Source organism: Triticum aestivum, chromosome 2D (genome assembly GCF_018294505.1).
Source record: "Triticum aestivum cultivar Chinese Spring chromosome 2D, IWGSC CS RefSeq v2.1, whole genome shotgun sequence".
NCBI lineage: Eukaryota > Viridiplantae > Streptophyta > Magnoliopsida > Poales > Poaceae > Triticum > Triticum aestivum.
The window spans coordinates 607,197,620-607,218,461 of record NC_057799.1 but is presented as its reverse complement, the minus strand read 5'-3'; the positions used below and the strand labels follow the sequence as shown (position 1 = coordinate 607,218,461).

General features: G+C 45.3%; 1 protein-coding gene across 1 annotated transcript; it reads right to left on the bottom strand.

Annotated features, from left to right (window-relative positions):
• Positions 1 to 860: 860 nt before the first annotated feature.
• On the bottom strand, positions 861 to 5,775 carry LOC123054916 (cysteine-rich receptor-like protein kinase 15). The gene is made up of 8 exons (XM_044478791.1): positions 4,910 to 5,775; positions 3,494 to 3,592; positions 3,221 to 3,405; positions 2,922 to 3,132; positions 2,576 to 2,813; positions 2,334 to 2,487; positions 1,975 to 2,262; positions 861 to 1,152 (listed from the first exon to the last, which is right to left on the bottom strand). Exons 1-8 carry the CDS (start codon positions 5,682 to 5,684, stop codon positions 1,120 to 1,122), a joined length of 1,983 nt encoding a protein of 660 aa, XP_044334726.1. The 5' UTR covers positions 5,685 to 5,775; the 3' UTR covers positions 861 to 1,119.
• Positions 5,776 to 20,842: the final 15,067 nt, after the last annotated feature.

Genomic DNA, 20,842 nt, shown 5'->3' with positions numbered 1-20,842 from the left:
TGATAGCACTGATTAGCCACAGCAAGCCAAGACGTGATGGATTTGTGTGTATATGTCATCGTGTATGCTAATACAAAAGAATTATAAATATCAAAAAAATACAAAAGAATTATTTCATACATGTATTCTACTGGTTATCGCTACTATATTGGTCAAGCTGATGTATAGAAGGAAGTCATTTTAGAGAATATATTGACTAGTTATTGCCACATTCCATCTCTCCAACCAAACACATGAATAGAACCATTCCATTCCATTTTTTAGTTCAAACCAAACGCAAGAACGGAACCGACCCATTCCTCCAGAATGGAACCATTCCATTCCATTACACTTGGTTCTCAAACCAAACACACCCTTGAAGAATGACGAAGAACGAGAAGCAAGATGCAAGGGAGAGGGATAAAGATAGATGAACACGAAAAGTATGACAGATTGATTTGTTCGATTTTGTGCTGTTATTTCGATCGGTCGTCATCTCTTATGTATATAAAAGGCGGCTGGACTTTTCGTGCAAGGAAGTGGTTTGGATTCACGTCCAAAACCCTAATTTAGGTCCAACTTGGATGTTTGACCCGAACTTTCCAAAACTGCTCGGTTTAAAAGTTGGTTGCACCTCGCGGGTCATTTTTGAGGCAGTAAACGACCTTGTATGGAGAAGTGCCCAAATCAATTTTAACAGTTTCGATGAGGCGAACAACTTTCATGTTGAATGTTTTTTATGCGAGTCCATCTTGAGGGCTGAATCACTTGCGCAAAACAGGCAATAACTCAAGCTAACCATCAGACACTCATATGGATGTCTTGTGTTGGGCGTCACTCTTTGCTCATGGTAGGGTCACACTAGCGGGCTTTAATTTTTGCATACGACCTCATATTAAAATGATTTTTATATCAAAATCGACCGTTTCGACGAGGCTAAGACAACCATGTAAACTATTTTCTCATATGAGGTCGTTTTGTAGGTGTAATCATCCAAACAGTAACCTAAACACGAAATATTAGTACTTCCAACACAACTTAGGCCCTCGAGATGAGATCGGATGGCGATGTCCAAGACTTCAAAGATGTTCATGTCGACGATACAAAACTTCTTCATGTAGAGCATGTCTTCGTTTGAGGTCACTTTAATAATGTTTTCTTCCGTGCCAAAATCTGATGTCAACAACAAGGTTGAATATGATTATGTTATGATGGTATCAGGTAAATCAACACATGCACTGCACAAAATTCAAAATGAACATATGTGCTGCATTTTAAGCATATCTAAGATCCTTGAGTGGCTTTCCACATTTAGTTACTTTACCAATGTGGTAACGTTGGAGACTGAAGTCGGCACCCAATTAAGTAGTGTTGGGACCTATCATCTTCAATCTTCATGATGTAATACACTACACTGTGAAAACAAGGATGGCCGGACCCCTCGAGTGTAAAAAAAGAGTAATAGGTTATTTTTAATTTTTGTGGGGGCAAAACAATAAACAAGTTACTACAAATGTGGTTACAGACCAAGTTAAAGGGAAGTCTAAGTCCCATGTGCCAAGGGCCACCACAACTTTTAGTAAAAGAATAGTCATGTGCATTAGTCATGGAAACCTAGCCTAATCAATAGCAAGTCATCACTTTCATCCAACTCTGAAAAATATGAACTTTTGCCAGCCTTTATACAAAAATACCAATTCAGAACTTCATACCGAATGACTAACGTAGGAAGCTCACAAGCACAAATTTCATAGAAGGAAAAACAACCGCATAAGTGATCCACACATGATCGAGTAGCTTCTTCCACTAGACAAGGTGAAAATAGATGCAGGAACTACTACCGAAGTTCTCAAAATAAGGAAACCATATATGAAAATAACACAGGGGATTCCAATGTATTCATAAACTATTCATTTATTTGTACGAACATGAATGTACAAACTAGAGATGTTTACATAAAAGATCAATGGAAGTAAATATCTAGCAGGCCTCTACCTCGGTGATAGTAATGTCATCCACGGACATGCCCACATTATCTCCATGGTCTCCTGTTCCATGGTTCTGTTGTCGAAAGTATAAAGGTTCCTTCGGAGGAAGAAGCGGAATTGTTTCATTTTCCAACATGGAGACAGTGGATGACATGCATGGCCTATCATCTGGATAGTCTTGAACACATAGAAGACCTATTTGAATGCATCTAACGACTATGTCAAGTGGACAATTTTCCACAATTGACGAGTCCACCAATCCTCTCGCATTTCCATCTTTCCATAACTTCCACGCCTAAACCAATGAAATCATAAAGTTATTATGATGCTTTGAGTTTTTGGAAATAGAGAATTTTATGTACTTACATAAGACGTAAGGCTTGGTGAGTCATCCGCTATGAGATGGACTGAACTAATCTTTAATCCGCTTATAATCTCCAACAGTAGAACACCAAAGCTATAGGTGTCAGACTTGACGGAATAGAAACCTTCCATTGCGTACTCAGGGGACATGTAACCGCTGTTTGAATCATTTTCAAGAATTTATGTTATTTGACCGCTAAATAATTACCATGTCAAACTATAAGTTGGTTTCATGTATTACTTACAATGTCCCGACAATGTGGGTAGTTTTTGCTTGTGGCTCATTTCCCTCAAATATCTTTGCTATACCAAAATCAGATATTTTGGGGTTCATTTTTGCATCTAGCAAGACATTGCTTGCTTTGATATCTCTATGAATTATTGTCAACCTCGAATCTTCGTGCAGATAAAGAAGCCCCCTTGCAAGCCCTTTAATTACCTTGAACCGGGTTGGCCAATCAAGTATGGATCTCCTTGTAGTGTCTTCGAAGACCAATGCGAAATAAACTCAGTAAACCAAAGAAAGTTTTGCAAGAAGTCTTCAAAAGAAAAAAAATGTTTTGTGAGTTGTGACCATAAGTTAGAACATACCAAAAAGGAAGGTATCCAAACTTTTATTATGCAGGTATTCGTAGACTAGCAACTTCTCGTCCTCGTGAGCGCAATAGGCAAGAAGCCGAACGAGATTCTTATGTTTCAATTTGGTAACCAAGATCACCTCATTTTTGAACTCATCAGCCGCTTCCCTAGAAATCTTACTGAGTCTTTTTACAGCGGCTTCCTTTCCGCCTCCGAAAATCCCCTACATCAATACATAATTCTTAAATTTGAAGTGAACACGAGAATGGAAAAAAATCTAACAAGATCACTATCGTGAAATGGCATCTTACCTTATAAACTACTCCAAAACCACCTCTGCCAATCATGTTGTTGTTTGAGAAATTATTTGTTGCAGTACTGATCTCTTCAAAACTAACCGACGGAAGCTCTATATTTATCTCAAGTTCATTGAGCGTGAATATGTCCAAGGGTTGTCGCGTAGCATTGTTCTGAATATTGCTGATTCTCCGTTCACCTAAGATGAATACCTTCACATCAATATTGCCTTACAAATACGTCATAGACAATGCATCTTAAAAAACTGAAACAAAAAGTTGTTCTACCTCTTAACTTGTATGCCCATACAAAAGATGCACATGTGAGAATCAAAAGACCAGCCATTATTGGTAATGCAATCTTCAGTACAGTACCCTCTTTGTTAACTGCACAAAATAAGAAATAGTCACCAAGTGAATGAAGCTTTCAAAATTTAACATGCATTTAGTTAAGTGTACATATATTTTCGCCGGTCACTAAAGAGTTATGTGGTAGGGGTGGTAGATCCTATTACTACCTAAATTCTCTGACTTTACCATCCAAAAATACCAAATGAATTTTGAGTTCAAAGTTTTTACGATCTGATAGTTCTACGTGATTAATGCGGGTGATAGCACAATGGTCTGTATGATGTGTTTCTTTTAATCATGTTTAAATTTAAACTGATTTGTTTAGGAACGGCGTATGCCTACTCGCTTGTCGTGAAACATGATGCGAGGCATGGTCGCTCCAATTTCGTATACCTACTCGACTCGCTTTCGTATGCACCATGCATGCTGTTAGCTCGTGGGAGAATCAGTAAAAATATCTGAAATGAAACAGTGTATGATTGTTCTAAAATTAATGGTTCATTGGTGTTTCTATATCTAACTTATTTACTTTATAGCATCTAAAAACAAGATATCGTGAGCTGGCACTGTTACGCAGGAAACGATATTTCAAAAACCCATGACATCAAGTAGCAGGAAAAAAAATAACATTGAGGTTAAATAAGAAAAGGAAAAAGGAAAGAGATTTTAACTACAAGAAGGGGAGGAGATTGCTCTGAACAAGAAGATGGTTAACTTTGCACATTGTTGTTTCGTCTTGGTAGATGATGCTTTCTTGTTGTTGAAAAAATTGGTAGAAGATGCTTAATTATGCAGGTTAACTAAATGCTCTGTCACAAGCTGCCAACGCAACAATCAACAGTCGCGGCAAAGCGCGGCTACTCTTCTACTCCAGCCCCGTGGTTATTTCTTTCGTGTTGTACAGTCTAAGATTCGAATCCGGTCATACACACAAATTGGGATTCAGGGGTTATATGTGTTTACATGGGCTTTTTTCTAAGAAAAAAATTGAGGGGGTGTTCGCAAAAAATAACCGGCCAGATGCACCCATTTGGCCATCTAGCCAGTGACAGCAGGGCCCCTCTTGACCATCCAGTCGTCGACAATGGGTCCCCTACCACACTATCACGCCTCGTCAGCACCGTGGCAGTGTACGGCCGGAATTTTTATCGTATTTACACGCCAAAGCCAAGATGATGCACCAGTTCAATGCATACCACAAGTTCTAGCACCAAACGGACCGTTTGCGCCAAGTTCAAGCATCACTAGTGTTATTGGCTCAATTTTAAATGCCGAAAGTAAAGCAAGCAATAGTGACAACATGCGGGTTTGTGAAGGAATAACCACCTGGATACAATACACTGTCGTACGTACCTGGAGATTTGGTTGCGACGACCAATGCAGTGGCACTAGCATTTGTCACACACGTGAACGTCCAAGACTTCTTTCCCGCCTCCCGCTTGTGGACGCACAAACCCCCGCCATTCTCGCAGCCCCCGCACTCACTCACCACCGCCGGCCTCGACCACCTAAGCTCGAAGCCTTTTTTCAGTGCAGGGACGACGTCGTGAAGCAGGTTTGTAGTTGTACCGCCATGCAGAGACGTTCTCAGAACCGGCACTGCGACGACTTTCTCGCATTGGGTGGTGTAGTCGTACGGGAGCAAGTCGCCGTGGAACACGTAAGTGCTCTTGCGTTCCTCGTTGTTGAGGCAGTCGATGAGGTGTCCCGCTCCAGCGCTGTCGTCGATGTAGGAGCAGTTCACCAAGAAGGTGAGGTTGGTGTCGTTGGCGGTGAGTGAAAGCGTCGGGTGGGAGCCGGACGGGAGGATGAGATTCCGGCCGACGAACGGGCAGGCTTTGTTGTGCTGTGAGAAGACGCCGAGGTCAAACAGGGAGACCCTCCGGTCGCCGTCCACCGTGTCGCCGTAGAGGATGTCGGTGACGGCGTATTCTCCCGACGGCAGGCGCAGAACGGGCGTGCGGCCACGGCATTCGAGGCGGAGGCTCGGATGACCGCAATGCCAAGCGTTACCCGTGTCGATCCAGAATGGATACCGGATTTTCACCTTGCCGCACTGGTGGGTCGGGCAGACGGGCGTGTCAGAGGCCAGCACGCCGACGACGAGGAGGCTAAGGAGGAGAAACATTATCTGGAGAGCTGTGTTGTGCGCCTCTTTTTTGAGAGTGAGAGAGAGAGCGCGCGCTTTGTAGGCTTTTTTCTTGAAAAAGAAAAATCCACGTTCCGGTCCTCCTCTCCCAAGGCCCTCCTCCATTTTATAGGCTTCGCAAGCCCATGCGTCCCCGCATGGGGGGACTGCAGCAGTCACGCAGTCCGGCTTGGCTGGCTTGGCCCGGTTTCCTGAACTGAATTGGGCACCAGTCGTGTGGCGTTGCTTGCCTCGCCCGGTTAGCGAATCCTAAACGGCCCGGTTTCGTGTGTGCCCGGCACTACCCTGAACCGAATTGGGCACCCCGATCGTGTGCCGTCGCGTGCATGGCCCGGTCTCCCAGGTGGCGAATTAAACGGCACCACACTCCTCGCTCGGCCAGCCCATTTAGTACAGTAAAAAATAGCTTCCGGCCGAGAGAAGACAGCAGTAACCTAGGCCATGTTAACGCTTCTGACTAACACTTCTTTATCTCTTTATATTATTTCTCAGATAGCGGAAAGCCCTTGGTTTTAAAAAGTTTCCCAGACCGGATTTTCCCGGTTCGCTGGACAGTTTCCGCGTGGATCTTAATTCGGGTTTTCTTTTTTCCTTTTTCTTGTTCTTTTTCTCTCCTTTTTTATTTTCATTTTTATTTTCCATTTTATCCTTTTCCTTAAATTTGCAAACTTTTCTAAATTAGTTAATTTTGTATTCAAAATCGGTGAACTTCTTTTATGAATTCCTGATTTTTTCCTTCTAAACCGATGAATTTTTTTAAATATCGGTGAATTTTTCTTCAAATTTGTAAACTTTTTATCAAAATTAATGATTTTTTAAAAAACAATTGTGAAAATTTCAAAATCAATGTTTTTTTCAAATTTTTGAATTTTCTTTCAATAATTGAAGAACCTTTTTAATTTTTTGTGAACTTTTTTTAGAAATTGAATGAGCTATTTCAAAATTGCCATACTTTTTAAAAATTCATGATTTTTTTGAAGTTTCTGAACTTTTTAAAAAAATCCTTCAACATTTCTCAAACTCACGATTTTTTTGCGATTTTTCTGATTTTTTTACTTTTCTTCAAATAACAACGGTTGACAGGTCAACTGTTGATCAACGAACCTTTTTCTGTCGAGGAAGTGCTTCGCTAGAGGTTAAACGGGCCGACCCGTTTCTGTAGCTTAGCGAGTGCCAGAACTCCTAGCCGACGCATAAAGAGCCGACTAGGATCTCCTCTCCCAGGTCCCGTCGCTAGCTGTTGTTACTGTCAATAGGCTAGGGTAAGCCCACGAGTAAACTCGAGCGAGCGTACGTGAGATTTTTTTTCACGTGCGGCCGTAAGCCAATCGTTGCGAGCATCAAGGAAGGAACACGAGGTCCTCACATCACAGTCATAAGGGAAATTAATGCCACTATGACAAATTTCACAAGTTGTGCCGTCATCTTGCAAGGTCGTGAATCGAATATTGAGGCTCATAGTCTTGCCAAATACTATATTTCTATTGATCAGGATAGCCATGTGTGGCTTTCCAATCCCTATGACTCAGGTTGTATCTCCCTGAACATTCAAAATGATAATTAAATCGTAGTCCCGTAACCCTTCGCCTGAGACCTCCCACTGAGGATTAGGGCCCCCCACCCCCGCCTCCCGGCGGCGGCACTCAGATGGTGGTTGTGGCACCTTGTTCAATAAAGTCTCCCCGATTACAGTACCATATCAGCGGGAGAAGCTTGTGGGAGTGGTGTGGTTCTCGAGAATTTCTTCTGGTTTTGGGGATTTCCGGATTGTCAAGGAGCTTCATAGACGATTATTCCTTCTTCTTCTCCGGAACGGATGTGGTCTTCTAGACCCGTTCGGCGACTTCCCGTCCGGAATCAACAACGCCAGGCTAGCCCAGGCAGGAGCGGCAACGGCGGCGCGCCGTCGACACGGACTGGAGGATGAAGACGAAGGGCTTCTCAAGGATTTCGTTGTGATTTTCATTTTTGTTGAGGTGCTTTGTACTGTTCGCTGCTTTTTTTTAGTGCCACGATCCTTTTCACACGAAAAAATAACTAATCAATAAAGTTTTGAAACAACCCCATAAAAATAACAATTTTTTGAGTTTTAATTTTTTTTAAATAAAAATCATGAGTTTGACAAAAACATTATAAGTTTTTTATGGTTATCAAATTTGAAAAAAAATAATTAATTCAATAAATGTTCGTGGTTATCTAAAAATAATCACGGTGTTCGCACATTCAGAAATGTTCATGACATATAAAAAGTTCATGAATTTGAAAATATTCATGAATCCAAAAATATTATTTGACATTGCGAACAAAATATTGAAAATTAAGAACACTTTCCGGAAATCAGAACATATTTGAAATGGTTAACAGTTTTGTTAAATAAAAGATACTCATTTGTTTAAATTTAGAATATTTTTTGAAACAAATGAAATTTATTAAATTTAGAAAATTAGAAGATTTTGTATATTAGTTAAAAAACGAACACAATTTATGAAAGTTCAAATTTAATAATTTTACGAGATTCCGATTTTCCAAAATTTATAAATGAAAAAAGTAGAATATATTAAAGAAAATTTTAAAAAATAAAACCAAAAAATAAACTAAACCCAAAACCCCAAACACGTGAGAGATCAGAATCTAAACTATTGCTATCAGTAGTAGGTAAAATTTTGGATCGGGACCAAACTTGCACGCCAACACATGGGAATGGCCCTGCCCGTTATTCCGTTCTACGTTTTCCATATCTGTCTTCTTTCGTATTTTTTCTTTTATTTTTATTTTCCTTTTTTCGAAATTTAATATATATTTAATTGAAACATTTCTCAAATCATGATATTTTTTTCATGAACTTTAAAATTGAAAAGAAAAATCATGAACAAGTTGTGAAGAAGGCCAGAACAATTGTTTGGAATTCATGAACATTGGTGTAAACTAGAACATTATTTGGAAGTCATGAAAACTTTATAAACTCACGGACATTCTTTTGTATTCATGAACATTTCTTAAATTCAGGAAAAAATTGAATTGGATTTTTCTATATTAGTCAACATTTCTTGAACTCACAATTTGTTTTTGACCTTCATTAACATTTATTGACCTCATGATTTATATTTTAAAGTTGCGACCAATCTTTGAACTCACAAACTTTTTGAAAATCTGTGAACATTTTTCTAATATAAATTGTTTGTGAATACGTGAGCATTTTTTGAATTCCCAAACATTTTTTAATTCATGAATATTTTGTTCAAGTTCGCAAACATTTTTCAAGTACAACAACATTATTTTGGATTCATGATTTTTTTGTAATTGCGGACAATTTTTGAATTTACGAGCATTTTATCTTCTAGAAAGGAAAACAAAAGCCGAGAACTTACTAACATTCAAATTCATAAGCATGTTTAAACTTCAGAGCTTTCTTAAATCCAGATGTTTTCTAAAAGCAAATAAAGGGAACAAGCTAATGGGAAAAACAGGCGTCGCCACGCCGGCGAACGAGCTCGCCAAAACATTATACCTTTGGTCGTCTCGTCGGAAGGTTTCATTCACCCGTGCAGCCGAGCAGCTCCCCGAGCCTGCCTCTCGAGGAGCGGAGATTTCTATGCAGGTACCCCGCCCCATGAGGCCGCGATGACGTGAGCCATGATGATCAAAGTCAGGCGGGCTATGACGCCCCGGACACACCCGCCGGTGGTCGTTACTCCTGGCGGGATCTAGACTGGCCCCACAGATCAATACTAGTCTTTTCTGCGCACTTTGTCCTCACTCATGCGCACCCGGGAGCAACTTCCCGGTCGGTCACCCATCCTGAAACTACTCCAAGCTGAGCACGCTTAACTTTGGAGTTCTGTCTGAATGGGCTTCCGGAAAAGAAGGAATTCCTTATTGATATGAGTAGTATATCATCCCTAATACCACTGAGAGGAACCGACGTCCTCATCGGGACACAAGAACGTTCCCTCTTGGCACATACGTCTGTGCATCCAGTCCGGTACATGCGCCATGTCGTGTGCCACGACGGGTCACAAACGTCATGAACAACATGACCGCGCACCTGTCCGCAAACATCCGTATAACGGCAAGGGCCGGCTCTAATACCAACTTATAACGCCCTGGACACATCCGCCGGTGGTCGTTACTCCTGGCGGGATCTAGACCAGCCCCACAGATCAATATTAGTCTTTTCTACGCACTTTATCCTCGCTCATGCGCACCCGGGAGCAACTTCCCGGTCAGTCACCCATCCTGAAACTACTCCAAGCTGAGCACGCTTAACTTTGGAGTTCTGGCCGAATGGGCTCTCGGAAAAGAAGGAATTCCTTATTGATATGAGTAGTCTATCATCCATAATAAGCCAGGCTATCACACGGGCGCCAGCGGGTGCAGAGGAGGACAATTTCCTCTTTGGTGTTATGGAAGCAAGGACAGGCGCGGGTTCCCGAGGGAGACCCAAAGGTTTCCATTCCGGTGCAACGAGACCAAGACCCCGAACTCGGCAGGACGGATGTCATCGTTGGACCCACCGCTGCGTCATGGCCGGGAACTTTGCAGGCGAAGACCACCTTTCATCAGGATAAGATCTATCTATTGTACCATTTCAAAATTGGCCGAGGTGGTTCTTAATTAGATTTTTATTTTTTTTCTTTTTCTTATTCTTTTTTTCTCTTTTGCTTGTTCCTTTTTCTTTCCTTTTCTTTTTTATTCGTGTTCATTTCCTTTTTTATTTTCTTGTTCTTTTCCTTTTTTTCCTTTGTATTGTTCTTTTCCTTTTTTTCTTAAATGTGCAGACTTTTCTAAATTAGTTAATTTTGTATTTAAAATTGGTGAACTTCTTTTATGAATTCCCCAATTTTTCCTTCTAAACCGATGAACTATTTACAAAATTGGTGAACTTTTTTTTTCAAGTTTTAAAACTTTTATCAAAATTGATGAACTTTTTAAATTTGTGAAAAATTTCAAAATCAATGAAATATTTTTAAAACATGATAAATTTTTTTCAAATTTCTGAACTCTTTTTTTTCCAAAATAGAATAACTTTTTCAATTTTTTGTGAACTTTTTTTAGAAATTTGACGAAGTTATCTCAAAATTGACATATTTTCTAAAATTCATGATTTTTTCGTAGTTTGTGAACTTTTTAAAAAATCCTTCAACATTTCACGAACTCACAATTTGGTTTTAAACATCATGAACATTTATTAAATTCATGATTTATATCTGAATGTTCTGACCAATCTTTGATCTCGCGAACTTTTTTGAAAATTTATGAACATTTTTCGAATCCATAAATATTTTGTGAATACGTGTACATTTTTTTGGAATTCACGAAGATTTTTTTCAAGTTCACAAACATTTTTCAAATTCACCAACATTCTTTTGGATTCAGGAACATTATTTTGAAACCACGAACAATTTATTAATTGCGGAGATCTTTTGAATTTGCGAGCATTTTATTTTGTAAAAAGGAAAAACAAAAAGGAAGAAGTTACTAACATTCAGATTCGTGAATACTTTTAAAATTTAAGAGCTCTTTTTAAATGCGAGTGTTTTCTAAAAGAAAATAAAAGGAACAAGCTAGAAAACGTAATGGGAAAAAGAGGCGTCGCCGCGCCTGCAAGCGAGCTCGCCCAAACATTACACCTTTGGTCGCCTCTACAGAAGGATTTGTTCGCCTGTGCAGTTCTCGACCGGCCAATTTCTTAGCGCTCGTTCATGCGCTGGCTCTGTGTTTGAATGTGGTTTTATCTGTTTTACTTTTTGTTTCCTTTTTTTTCACAAACTACTTTTTGTTTCCGTTTATTTTCCCTTCGATTTCTTTTGTTTCTTCTCGTGTTTGTTCATTTATCACCGGCTTTCTTCCTTTCTTTATTCTTTTTCATTCTTTTTTTGTTTTTTCTTTCTTTTTCTTTCTTTTCTGGTTCTTTCTTGGTTTTCACAAGTTTTTTCTTTTCTATCTTCTTATTTTTCATTGGTTTTGTTTTTGTTGCCTTAATGTTGTTCATCTGTTTTCTTTAATTTTCTTTGGTTTTTTTTCTCGGTTTTCACGGCCTTCCTTTCTTTTTGCAATCAGTTTTTGTTCTTTTTCTTTGGTTTCCTTTTTTTTTGTTTTCATTGGTTTTCTTTGATTTCCTTTTGTATATATGGAAAATGTTGATCATGTATTATGAAAGGTTAAACATGTATAAAAAATGTTACTACGGTATATGAAAAATGTACAATGTACATGAAATAAAAGTAGACATCAAAAGAGTTGTATTTTTAAAATGCGAAAATACGATATGGCTCATACTACCATATGGTCACATTATCTGAGCCGTTGCACCATAATCCAATTATGATGCAAGTCCTGTACCGACGGTACAACCGGCGATCGTAGCACCACGGTATAAAAAATGGTAATTCTTTATATAAAAAATGTGTTCAACATGCAGGCGAAAATTTGATATGGCTCATACTACCAAATGATACCATTATGTGAGCCGTTGATACACCTTGGGATCACTGCGTGGAGCTGTATCCAGCAGGGTAGTGCAATTGCAAATTCATTATTAAACAGTGCTGCTGCCGCTCCATTATGTCACGGACCTTGTCAGGTCTACTACGGTCTCGTCCCCGGGGGATTTTCCTGGACCGGAGTATTGTAGCAACTGGTCCGGTCGGCGCTCGCAGCCCTCCCGTGTGTATTCAGAATATTCAAACAACCGCACGCATGTGAGCTGCTTGGCACTGACCCACGTGCATGGACGAGCGTCTCATTTGCTTCCTTCAATTTTGTACTCCCTCCGTTCTAAAATAGATGACCTAACTTTATACTAACTTTTAGTACAAAGTTTCCTAAAAAAACTTTTAATACAAAGTTGGGTCATCTATTTTGAAACGGAGGGAGTACGTACCATAATGCATTCAATCAAGAACATAGAAACCTCTCTTAAGTTCGCACACCCAGTTTTGCCGTGTCTGTTTGGATGACATACTCTAGAATTGCATAGTTACGTGAGTATGAAGATTATGATTTGTTCTATATGGCTCAAAATTAAACTTAAATTCAGAGGAAGCAGACTCGGGTAACTGAAACTGTTGCTTTGCTACAACTAACTGAAACTGTTGCTTTGTTAGTGAACGAGGAGAAATTCACAAAAAGTAGCAGACTCTTTTTTTTTCTTTTTCTTTTTTGCGGGAAGCGAAAGTAGCAGGCTCGGCTAGCATGGACGCCTAGGAATCATGCGCACGGAACAGGCGAGAGGCACCGCAGAGGGGCCGGAGCTGAGTCCGCACACGGCCGTCCTCCCTGGGCCACGTACCACCGAGGCGAGGCATGGCTCGATGGCGCCCGTGAGGGGCGTCTCCGCCCGTGCGCTGGACCTGGGCCGCCGCCACCGCCGCGAGAAATGGCCGAGATGCTCGGGCATGGCTCGATGGTGCCGATCAAGAAGCCGGCTGTGAGGAACATCTCTGCCCGCGCGCTAGCCCATGGTTGCCGCCGCCACTCGCTGCCCTGAGCCATCACCGCGGCCGCCGCCACCTAACCGGGTGCTGGAGGAGCTACGCAGGGGAGCACGACGTTATGCCGCTGGAGCTTCTTCGCTCCGCCTCTGTTGTTTTTCTGGTCACGGGGGAAAAGCCGGTGTCGAAGCTATATGTTTTGTGAGCGAGGGGAAATCCAGCGAAATCGGAGCCACAGGGGTCGGTAGCGTGCACCAGCGCGAAAACGGTGTTGTATTGAAAGAAGTCCACGTCACCCCCGGGATTTCACAAACCGGCTAGTTTACCCCAAGGTTCGAAACCGGGTATTTACCCCCTGAGCTTTTCTAAACCATGTGAATCACCCTCTAACCCTACTTAGAGTGGTTTTTGAGGATGGTTTTGGTGACATGGCATGATTGCGGGTACCACGTCTGCACGGTTCCTCTCTTGCCTTCACAAATTATGCTATTGTCGTGTATATGGCGTCCCACACATCCTCACGTCTCCACTCGCTGACCTTCACGCCGCGCGACCTCCATCCCGGCAGGTAGGTCTCTTGCGAACAACACGATGTTTTGGTAATAGGCAGAAGCAGCACTAGCTAGCCAGCAGCCGGCTGTGTTATGGCAGGCAATCTATGCTTTCCATCGCGTCCCCGTGTGCCGTAGTCATCCTGGCAACGCTCTTGCCGGCCACGCCCTCTTCTTCCTCCGCGGACAACAGCTCATCAAGCTCGCGCTGCCGGCGGCAGCTGATAGCATCCACTGTCAGAGCTAATCACAATTAGGTTAGTCCTATCCGGCTCGGACATGGTGGCACATACATCTTGTGTGTACGTGCATGCTTGTGCAGGAGGGAATCAATCCAGCTGGTCTATACGTGTGTACTGTATCCGATCGTTTACTGGGAGCTTGCGTATCCGATCGTATACTGGGAGCTTGCGTTCTAGCCGGAGAGAAGAGAAAAAAATCACTATAGGACCTGTAACTTGCGTCGGTTGTCATTTTAGTCCCTGGGTTAGAAATACCCGAAATACAATCCCTAAACTTGCTCTAGATGGTCATATATGGTCCATTCTACAGTTTCTTATATGTATTCGCTGATTTGGCAGTGGTCAACTCATGGCATGCGGACGCGGGCGCTGACTGCCACGTCGTCTGGTTCAACTGAATACGCTGGGAATCAAGGGCCATGAGCTGGTCGTCGGGCGCTGAGCCGTCGCCGTCCGCGCCGTTTGGGAGGGGCATGCGTGACGTCCGTGCCGTTTGCAAGGCTTGATAATGGCTATGCTTGTCGGATGACCTCCCTCGCGGCCTCGCCCTCCCGAACGTCACTGTCTCCGGCGCCGTTTTAACCCCTGCCCGTGCGAGCAAGCCGCTGCACTGCACTGCACACAGGGTCACACAACATGAAAGCCGTGCCTCCTCAGGACGTGCACGCGGGCGGGACATAGCCGTTCGCCGCCGCCGCCGCCGTCGCCCATGAGAGATGGGTCGTTTCCTGCATCTGTTATGTCACGCCGCCGTCGCTCACCGCGTGCGTCCACCTAATGCTACAGGCCCAATCAGCCGGAGCGGCATCTCGTGGAGGGGGAGTTGTCGCGCGGGACCGCAGGTGCCTAGGCCCTGGCGCAGCAGGGACGACTCAGCCATGCCGACCGCGTCCTCCAACGCCCCCCCAACTCCTAGCCCTTCTCCAACGATGGCGGCCCCTTCGAACGACATCGACCGCGTGCTCCGGGGAAATGGGCAGCGCCACCACTTGCCCACGGCCTGTCCCCCGACGCCATGGACGCGGACGTCGCGGAGCCCGCCGCGGCCTCCCTCGCCGTCTGCGGCACCCAGTCGCGCCCCAAGCCCCGAGGGGTCAGCATGGACGATGTCGCCAACATGGACGATGCCAGCGGTGGCGGGTCGGGGGGTCACGCCGCGCGGCCACCGCTCTCCGGTCCCCGCCGCCTCGGCCTCCATGGGCGCATCCTCATCGTGGCCAATCGCCGTGGTGAGGATGAGTGGTCCCTGGAGAGTGGAGACCAGCGCCGGTGGCCTGGTCAACGCCCTACGCGGTGTGAAGGATGTGGAGGCGAAGTGGATCGGCTGGGCCGATGTGAACATCCCCGACGAGGTTGGCCAGCGGGCTCTCGCCGAGGAGGTTCGTTGCAAATAGAACAGTGCTTTCAGTCTTTTAACCACTGCTAGGTGCTAGTTCTAGTGACTGAAACCATCTCTGTTGATCAAACAAAACAGCTCACCAGCCTCGCCACGCTCAACCTCAGCAACAGCAGCGTCAGCCATGGCGAGGCGGCAGCCGGTCTGGAGAAGCACCACGGCGTCCTCCATTAAGCCGAGATTTGGGAATCAGGAAGGCTAGCTAATCGGAGTAGAGCGCTAAAGGAGAGCAGTATGGTGTTGGAACAGATAAAGTGGCAGAACTTTGTCCAACTGAGATTTTGTCCTAACTGCTGCCATCTTCGTGTATTCCTATCATAGGCAGTGGTTACTTGACTGCTTGCTTTGTAATGATGGTTGGACCAGAAAGTCGTGCAGTGGGGATTGTACACATTCCTGAACATGTTGCTGCTTCAACTGAAAATGTCGAACGGAGTGCTGCAGAACAAGGATGGATGGATGTGCAGCTGTGCACTCAAAGTAAGAAACGAGTTGAACTCGTGAAATAGCTGTATTTGTTTGATGTATGATACAATTTCGGTCAACAATCTTGGGGATAAATATAAAAATGGATTTTTTTACAGTCCCACATGCACACCTGACCTGCATCGGTCGACCATAAAGAGATGGGGGTGCGGGGGAAGACCGATCGATCGGAGCCTAGTTAGCAGTTAGCATATTAGTGAGTGGTGGTGATTAACATGAGAATGAATCCATGGCCATGGGCGTCGGATCAACTGGAGAGCCGGCTGGCGGAGCTGTCCAGCTCTGGAGGCTAGACCCTGTAGACCAGGACGAAGTAGGGGAGAAAGGCGCGGCGGTCCAGCACCACCAGCTCGCCGCTGCCCGCGTCCACCGAGTCATACTCGTCACCGTGCTCTTCGGGGTGTTCGTCAGCAGGTGTGACGGACGCAGCGTGCGTCCGTCACACCTGCTGACGAACACCCCGAAGAGCACGCGCTGCCGACGGCAACGAGGTGATGTTGTTATGCGGGTTTATTACTGCCTTGAACATAAGGCTGTGATGTCGTCGAACCTTCAGAATATGACAGCATAGCATGCCCGTGTGCTCAAATAGCGCACATTCGTATTCAAACTCGAAACCATGCTCACTCATCTTTACTAGGAAAATGACCCCGCTCCACTTTTCCCGCCTCTCAAGACGAGTGTGGGTTGCCTTGTACAATGCATTCTTCTCCACTTCTTCTACTCGATAGCTTCCAGCCTTGTTCAGAATTCTAGTCGTGTTAAACGTCATGACTTCAACAAAGAACTTGTACTTCATCCTACCGTCACCTGTTGTCCACATCAGATTCCTAATTCGCTTTCAGCATCAGACTGCGCCATAAACAAAAACTCAGGGGCCTTTGTGTTGGATAATCAGCAACTGAACTTTACTAAGGGCCAAAGGCCATTACATATACATGTGTGTCAAAGTGCAGGAAACCCCTTATACAATGGGGATATGCCGAAAAGAGACTATACACATCTAACACCCCCCTCAAACTCATGGTGGAGCAACAACACTGAGTTTGGAGAGGAAAAAGGTATGCTGCGCTCAAGTCTGTGCCTTCGTGAAGAAGTCAGCCAACTGTAACTCAGAAGGCACATAATGAAGAGCGAGGGTCTGATCCTGCACAGCAGCACGCACAAAGTGGGCATCCACACCGATGTGCTTGGTGAGCTCATGCTTCACCGGGTCACACGCAATACTGATAGCACCAGTACTGTCTGACAATAAGGGAGTCGGGGTAGTAGCAGACACACCAAAATCCTCAAGTAACCACCGTAACCAGATCACCTCAGCCGTCAACATAGCCATGGCTCGCAACTCAACCTCTGTACTCGAGCGAGAAACAGTCTGTTTCTTTGTCTTCCACGCAATAAGAGAGCCGCCAAGAAAGACACAGTAAGCAGACAGCGAGCGTCGATCAGAGGGATCATTAGCCCAGGTAGCATCAGAGTAGGCCTGGAGCTCAAGAGAGCTGGAGCGGGGAAAGAAAAGGCGCTGAGAGATCTATCGTAGAACACGGAGGAGATGACTATAGTGGACAGAGGTGGGGGCTGAAACAAACTGACTCAGGATGTGAACATGATAGGAGATGTCAGGACGCGTAATAGCAAGATAGACAAGGCTGCCAATGAGGTGACGATAGCGAGTGGGATTAGGAAGAGGGTCACCATCGGAAGCACGAAGCTGAATGTTGAGCTCCATAGGAGTCACAACTGTGTGGTCATCACCGAGAGCAGCTCGAGCAAGAAGATCTTGAATATATTTCTCTTGAGAGATGTAGAAGCCATCAGAGGTCGAGGAGATCTCAATCCCAAGAAAATAGCAAAGAGGACCAAGATCAGTCATGAGGAACTGGTCGTGAAGGCGTGCCTTAACAAAGGCAATGTAGTCAGGGTCATCACCAGTGATGGTCATGTCATCAACATAAAGAAGGAGAAGAGTCCGGCCACGAGGAGACGTGTGAACAAACAACGCGGGATCATGATCACTGGTCAAGAAACCAGCGGCAGTCACCACAGAGGCGAAGCGCTCAAACCAGGCGCGAGGGGCCTGTTTAAGACCGTAGAGGGAGCGGCGAAGTCTACAGACCATACCGTCAGGAGCATAGTACCCTGGTGGTGGCTGCATATAAACCTCCTCACGCAACTCACCATTGAGAAAGGAGTTTTGGACATCAAGTTGAGAGATAGACCACTGACGAACATAAGCCACAACAAGGAGAGTGCAGACAGTGGTCATGTGGGCCACAGGAGCGAATGTCTCATCATAATCGCATCCCTACTCCTGCTGGAAACCACGGGCCACAAGATGAGCTTTGTAGCGCTCAAGAGAACTATCAGAGCGAGTCTTAATCTTGTAGAGCCACTTGCAGGTGATGGGACGAACACCGGAAGGGAGAGAAATCAGATCCCATGTGGCAGAGCGCTCAAGGGCAGCAAGCTCTTCGGCCATCGCAAGCTGCCATTCAGGTTGAGTCATGGCAGTCCGATAGGAAGTGGGCTCAGCAATAACAGAGAGACCATACCGATCAGGGGAGTAGCGATCAGGCAGGGGGCGAGGCCGAGCCCGGAGGTTGTGAATCGGGGGAGGCGTGAGGGGAGGTGCATCAGAGGTGGAAGGCGCGTCAGGGGAGACATCCTCAGGACGAGGGCGACGAGTATAGTGGAGAGGGAACGGTGAGAGAGGGCGACGGACTGGAGATGATGGTGGAGAGGTGGAGGAGGAGGATGGAGAAGATGGGGTCGGTGGTGAATGAGAAGGAATGAGAGGTGCCGGAGGAAGAGGTGACACATGAGGCACAGAGCAGGGTGTATCGGGAAGGAGAAGGAAAGAAAGATCGTCCACAGAGAAACTCGAGGAAGAAGGACGTGGGTAGTAGGAACAAGACTCGTCAAAAGTCACATCACAAGAGATGCGCAAGCGATGACCAACGGGATCCCAACATCGATAGCCCTTGTGCTCATCACTGTAACCAAGGAAAACACACTCAACCGACTGAGCAGTCAGTTTGGTGCGTTCTCGGGGGGCAAGAAGGACATAGCACACACATCCAAACATATGGAGAGCGGAGTAGTCAGGAGAGCGACCAGTGAGACACTCCAGAGGAATAACACCTTGCAGAGCAGTCGATGGCTGAATGTTGATGAGATAGGTGGATGCGGAAACAACCTTAGCCCAAAAATGGGGTGGAAGGGAAGCAACAATCATCAACGCACGAGCCGTCTCAAGCAAATGACGATGCTTACGTTCGGCAACGCCATTCTGAGCATGGGCACCAAGACATGAGAACTGGGCAAGAGTACCCTGTTTCGCGAGAAAACCATGCAACAGCTGAGAGATATACTCTCCAGCAGAGTCTGCACGAAAGGTGCGAATGGGCGTGGAAAACTGGGTGTGAACCATGACAGCAAATTGTTTGTATATAGGGAGAACCTCGCTACGAGATTTCATGAAGTAGAGCCAAGTGTAGTGAGAGAAATCATCAATAAACAAAACATAGTAGCGATGGCCACCTTTCGAATCAAAGGGAGCAGGACCCCAAACATCAGAATGAACTAAGTCAAAAGGACGCTGAGATACAGACTCACTAGTAGGATAAGGTAACTGAGTCTGTTTGCCAAGTCTGCAACCATTACAATGTAAGGAGACATCTCCAGATACAGACCCTAAGAGGCCCTGACGAACTAAAGAAGACAAGCGAGAGCCACAGATGTGACCAAGACGATGATGCCACTGCTGAAATGACGCAGACGAAGAGGCAGCAAGAGCATGTGAGTTGGCAGAAGTGGTGGCAGCGGAAGGAACACAAAGCCAGTCAACCTCCCAAAGGCCCTCTGACTCACGGCGCCGGGGGCCAGCACCAACCAAAGCCTTGGTGCGACGATCCTGAATGGAGCAAGAGTCGGTATCAAGAATGACACGACAACCAAAATCAGTGAGTTGGGCAGCGGAAAAAAGATTCATGGTAAGGCGAGGAACATGTGAAACACTAGGAACAGAAAAGTATGGAGTGGAAAGAAGACCACGACTAGCAACAGGAAGAGGTGTGCCATCGGCGGTAAGAACATTAACAGGAGAATCAAGAGGTCAGAGAGAAGACAGCACAGAAGAATAAGAAGACATATGAAAGGAGGCTCCAGAATCCAGAACCCACGAAGATGTACCTGACTGTGTAGAGGCCTGCGGTGGTGGAGAAGTGGATGCAGTCACAGCAGCAGCTGAACCAGTCGACGAGGAGCCGGAGGAGGCAAGTAGACGCTTGAGGCGTACAATGTCCTGGTCAGCGAGTGACGGAGTCGAGGAAGATGCGGGAGTGCCACTGAAAGAGGAGCGCCTCTGGTCTTGCTTCTTCTGGCGACAGTTAGACTCTGGGTGACCTGACCGAGAGCCGTAACCACAGAAGGTGTCACGGCGCGACGTACTCTTCTCAGCATAAGGAGAGCGACTCACCCCCCTGAAGGAGTAGGCAGAAGTGGTGGAGCGGTGAGGCGAGTAGATGACACAGGAGCTCGGGTGGCCAACACTGAACGAACCACATGTAACCCAGCAGAGCGAAGGCGGGTCTCCTCAGCACGAAGCTCAGCAAGCACTTCCGACATAGGAACACGACCACGGGCTAGCAAGTGAGCACGTCGAAGCTCAAACTCAGAGCGGAGACGAGATAAGAACTCATGAACCCTCTGGAACTCCAAGTCAGACCGCGTAGTCTGACAGCAACGACAAGTGCCACAAACAACTGTCCGGAGTGAGTCAAGCTGACGCCAGATGGCAGAGCACTGTGAATAGAACTCATCAACAGATGAGTCACCTTGCTGGAGAGCATGCTCCTGACACACCACAGAAAGGTATAGAGCATCACCAGAGGGCTGATAGTGCTGACAAAGGTAGGACCACATCGCTGCAACAGTGCCGAGGCCCATGAACTCTGAAGCAAACTGAGGGAGGACACTCGCAGTAAGAACAGCAGTAGTGTCGGAGTAAATGGCCACGGGTAGCCTAACC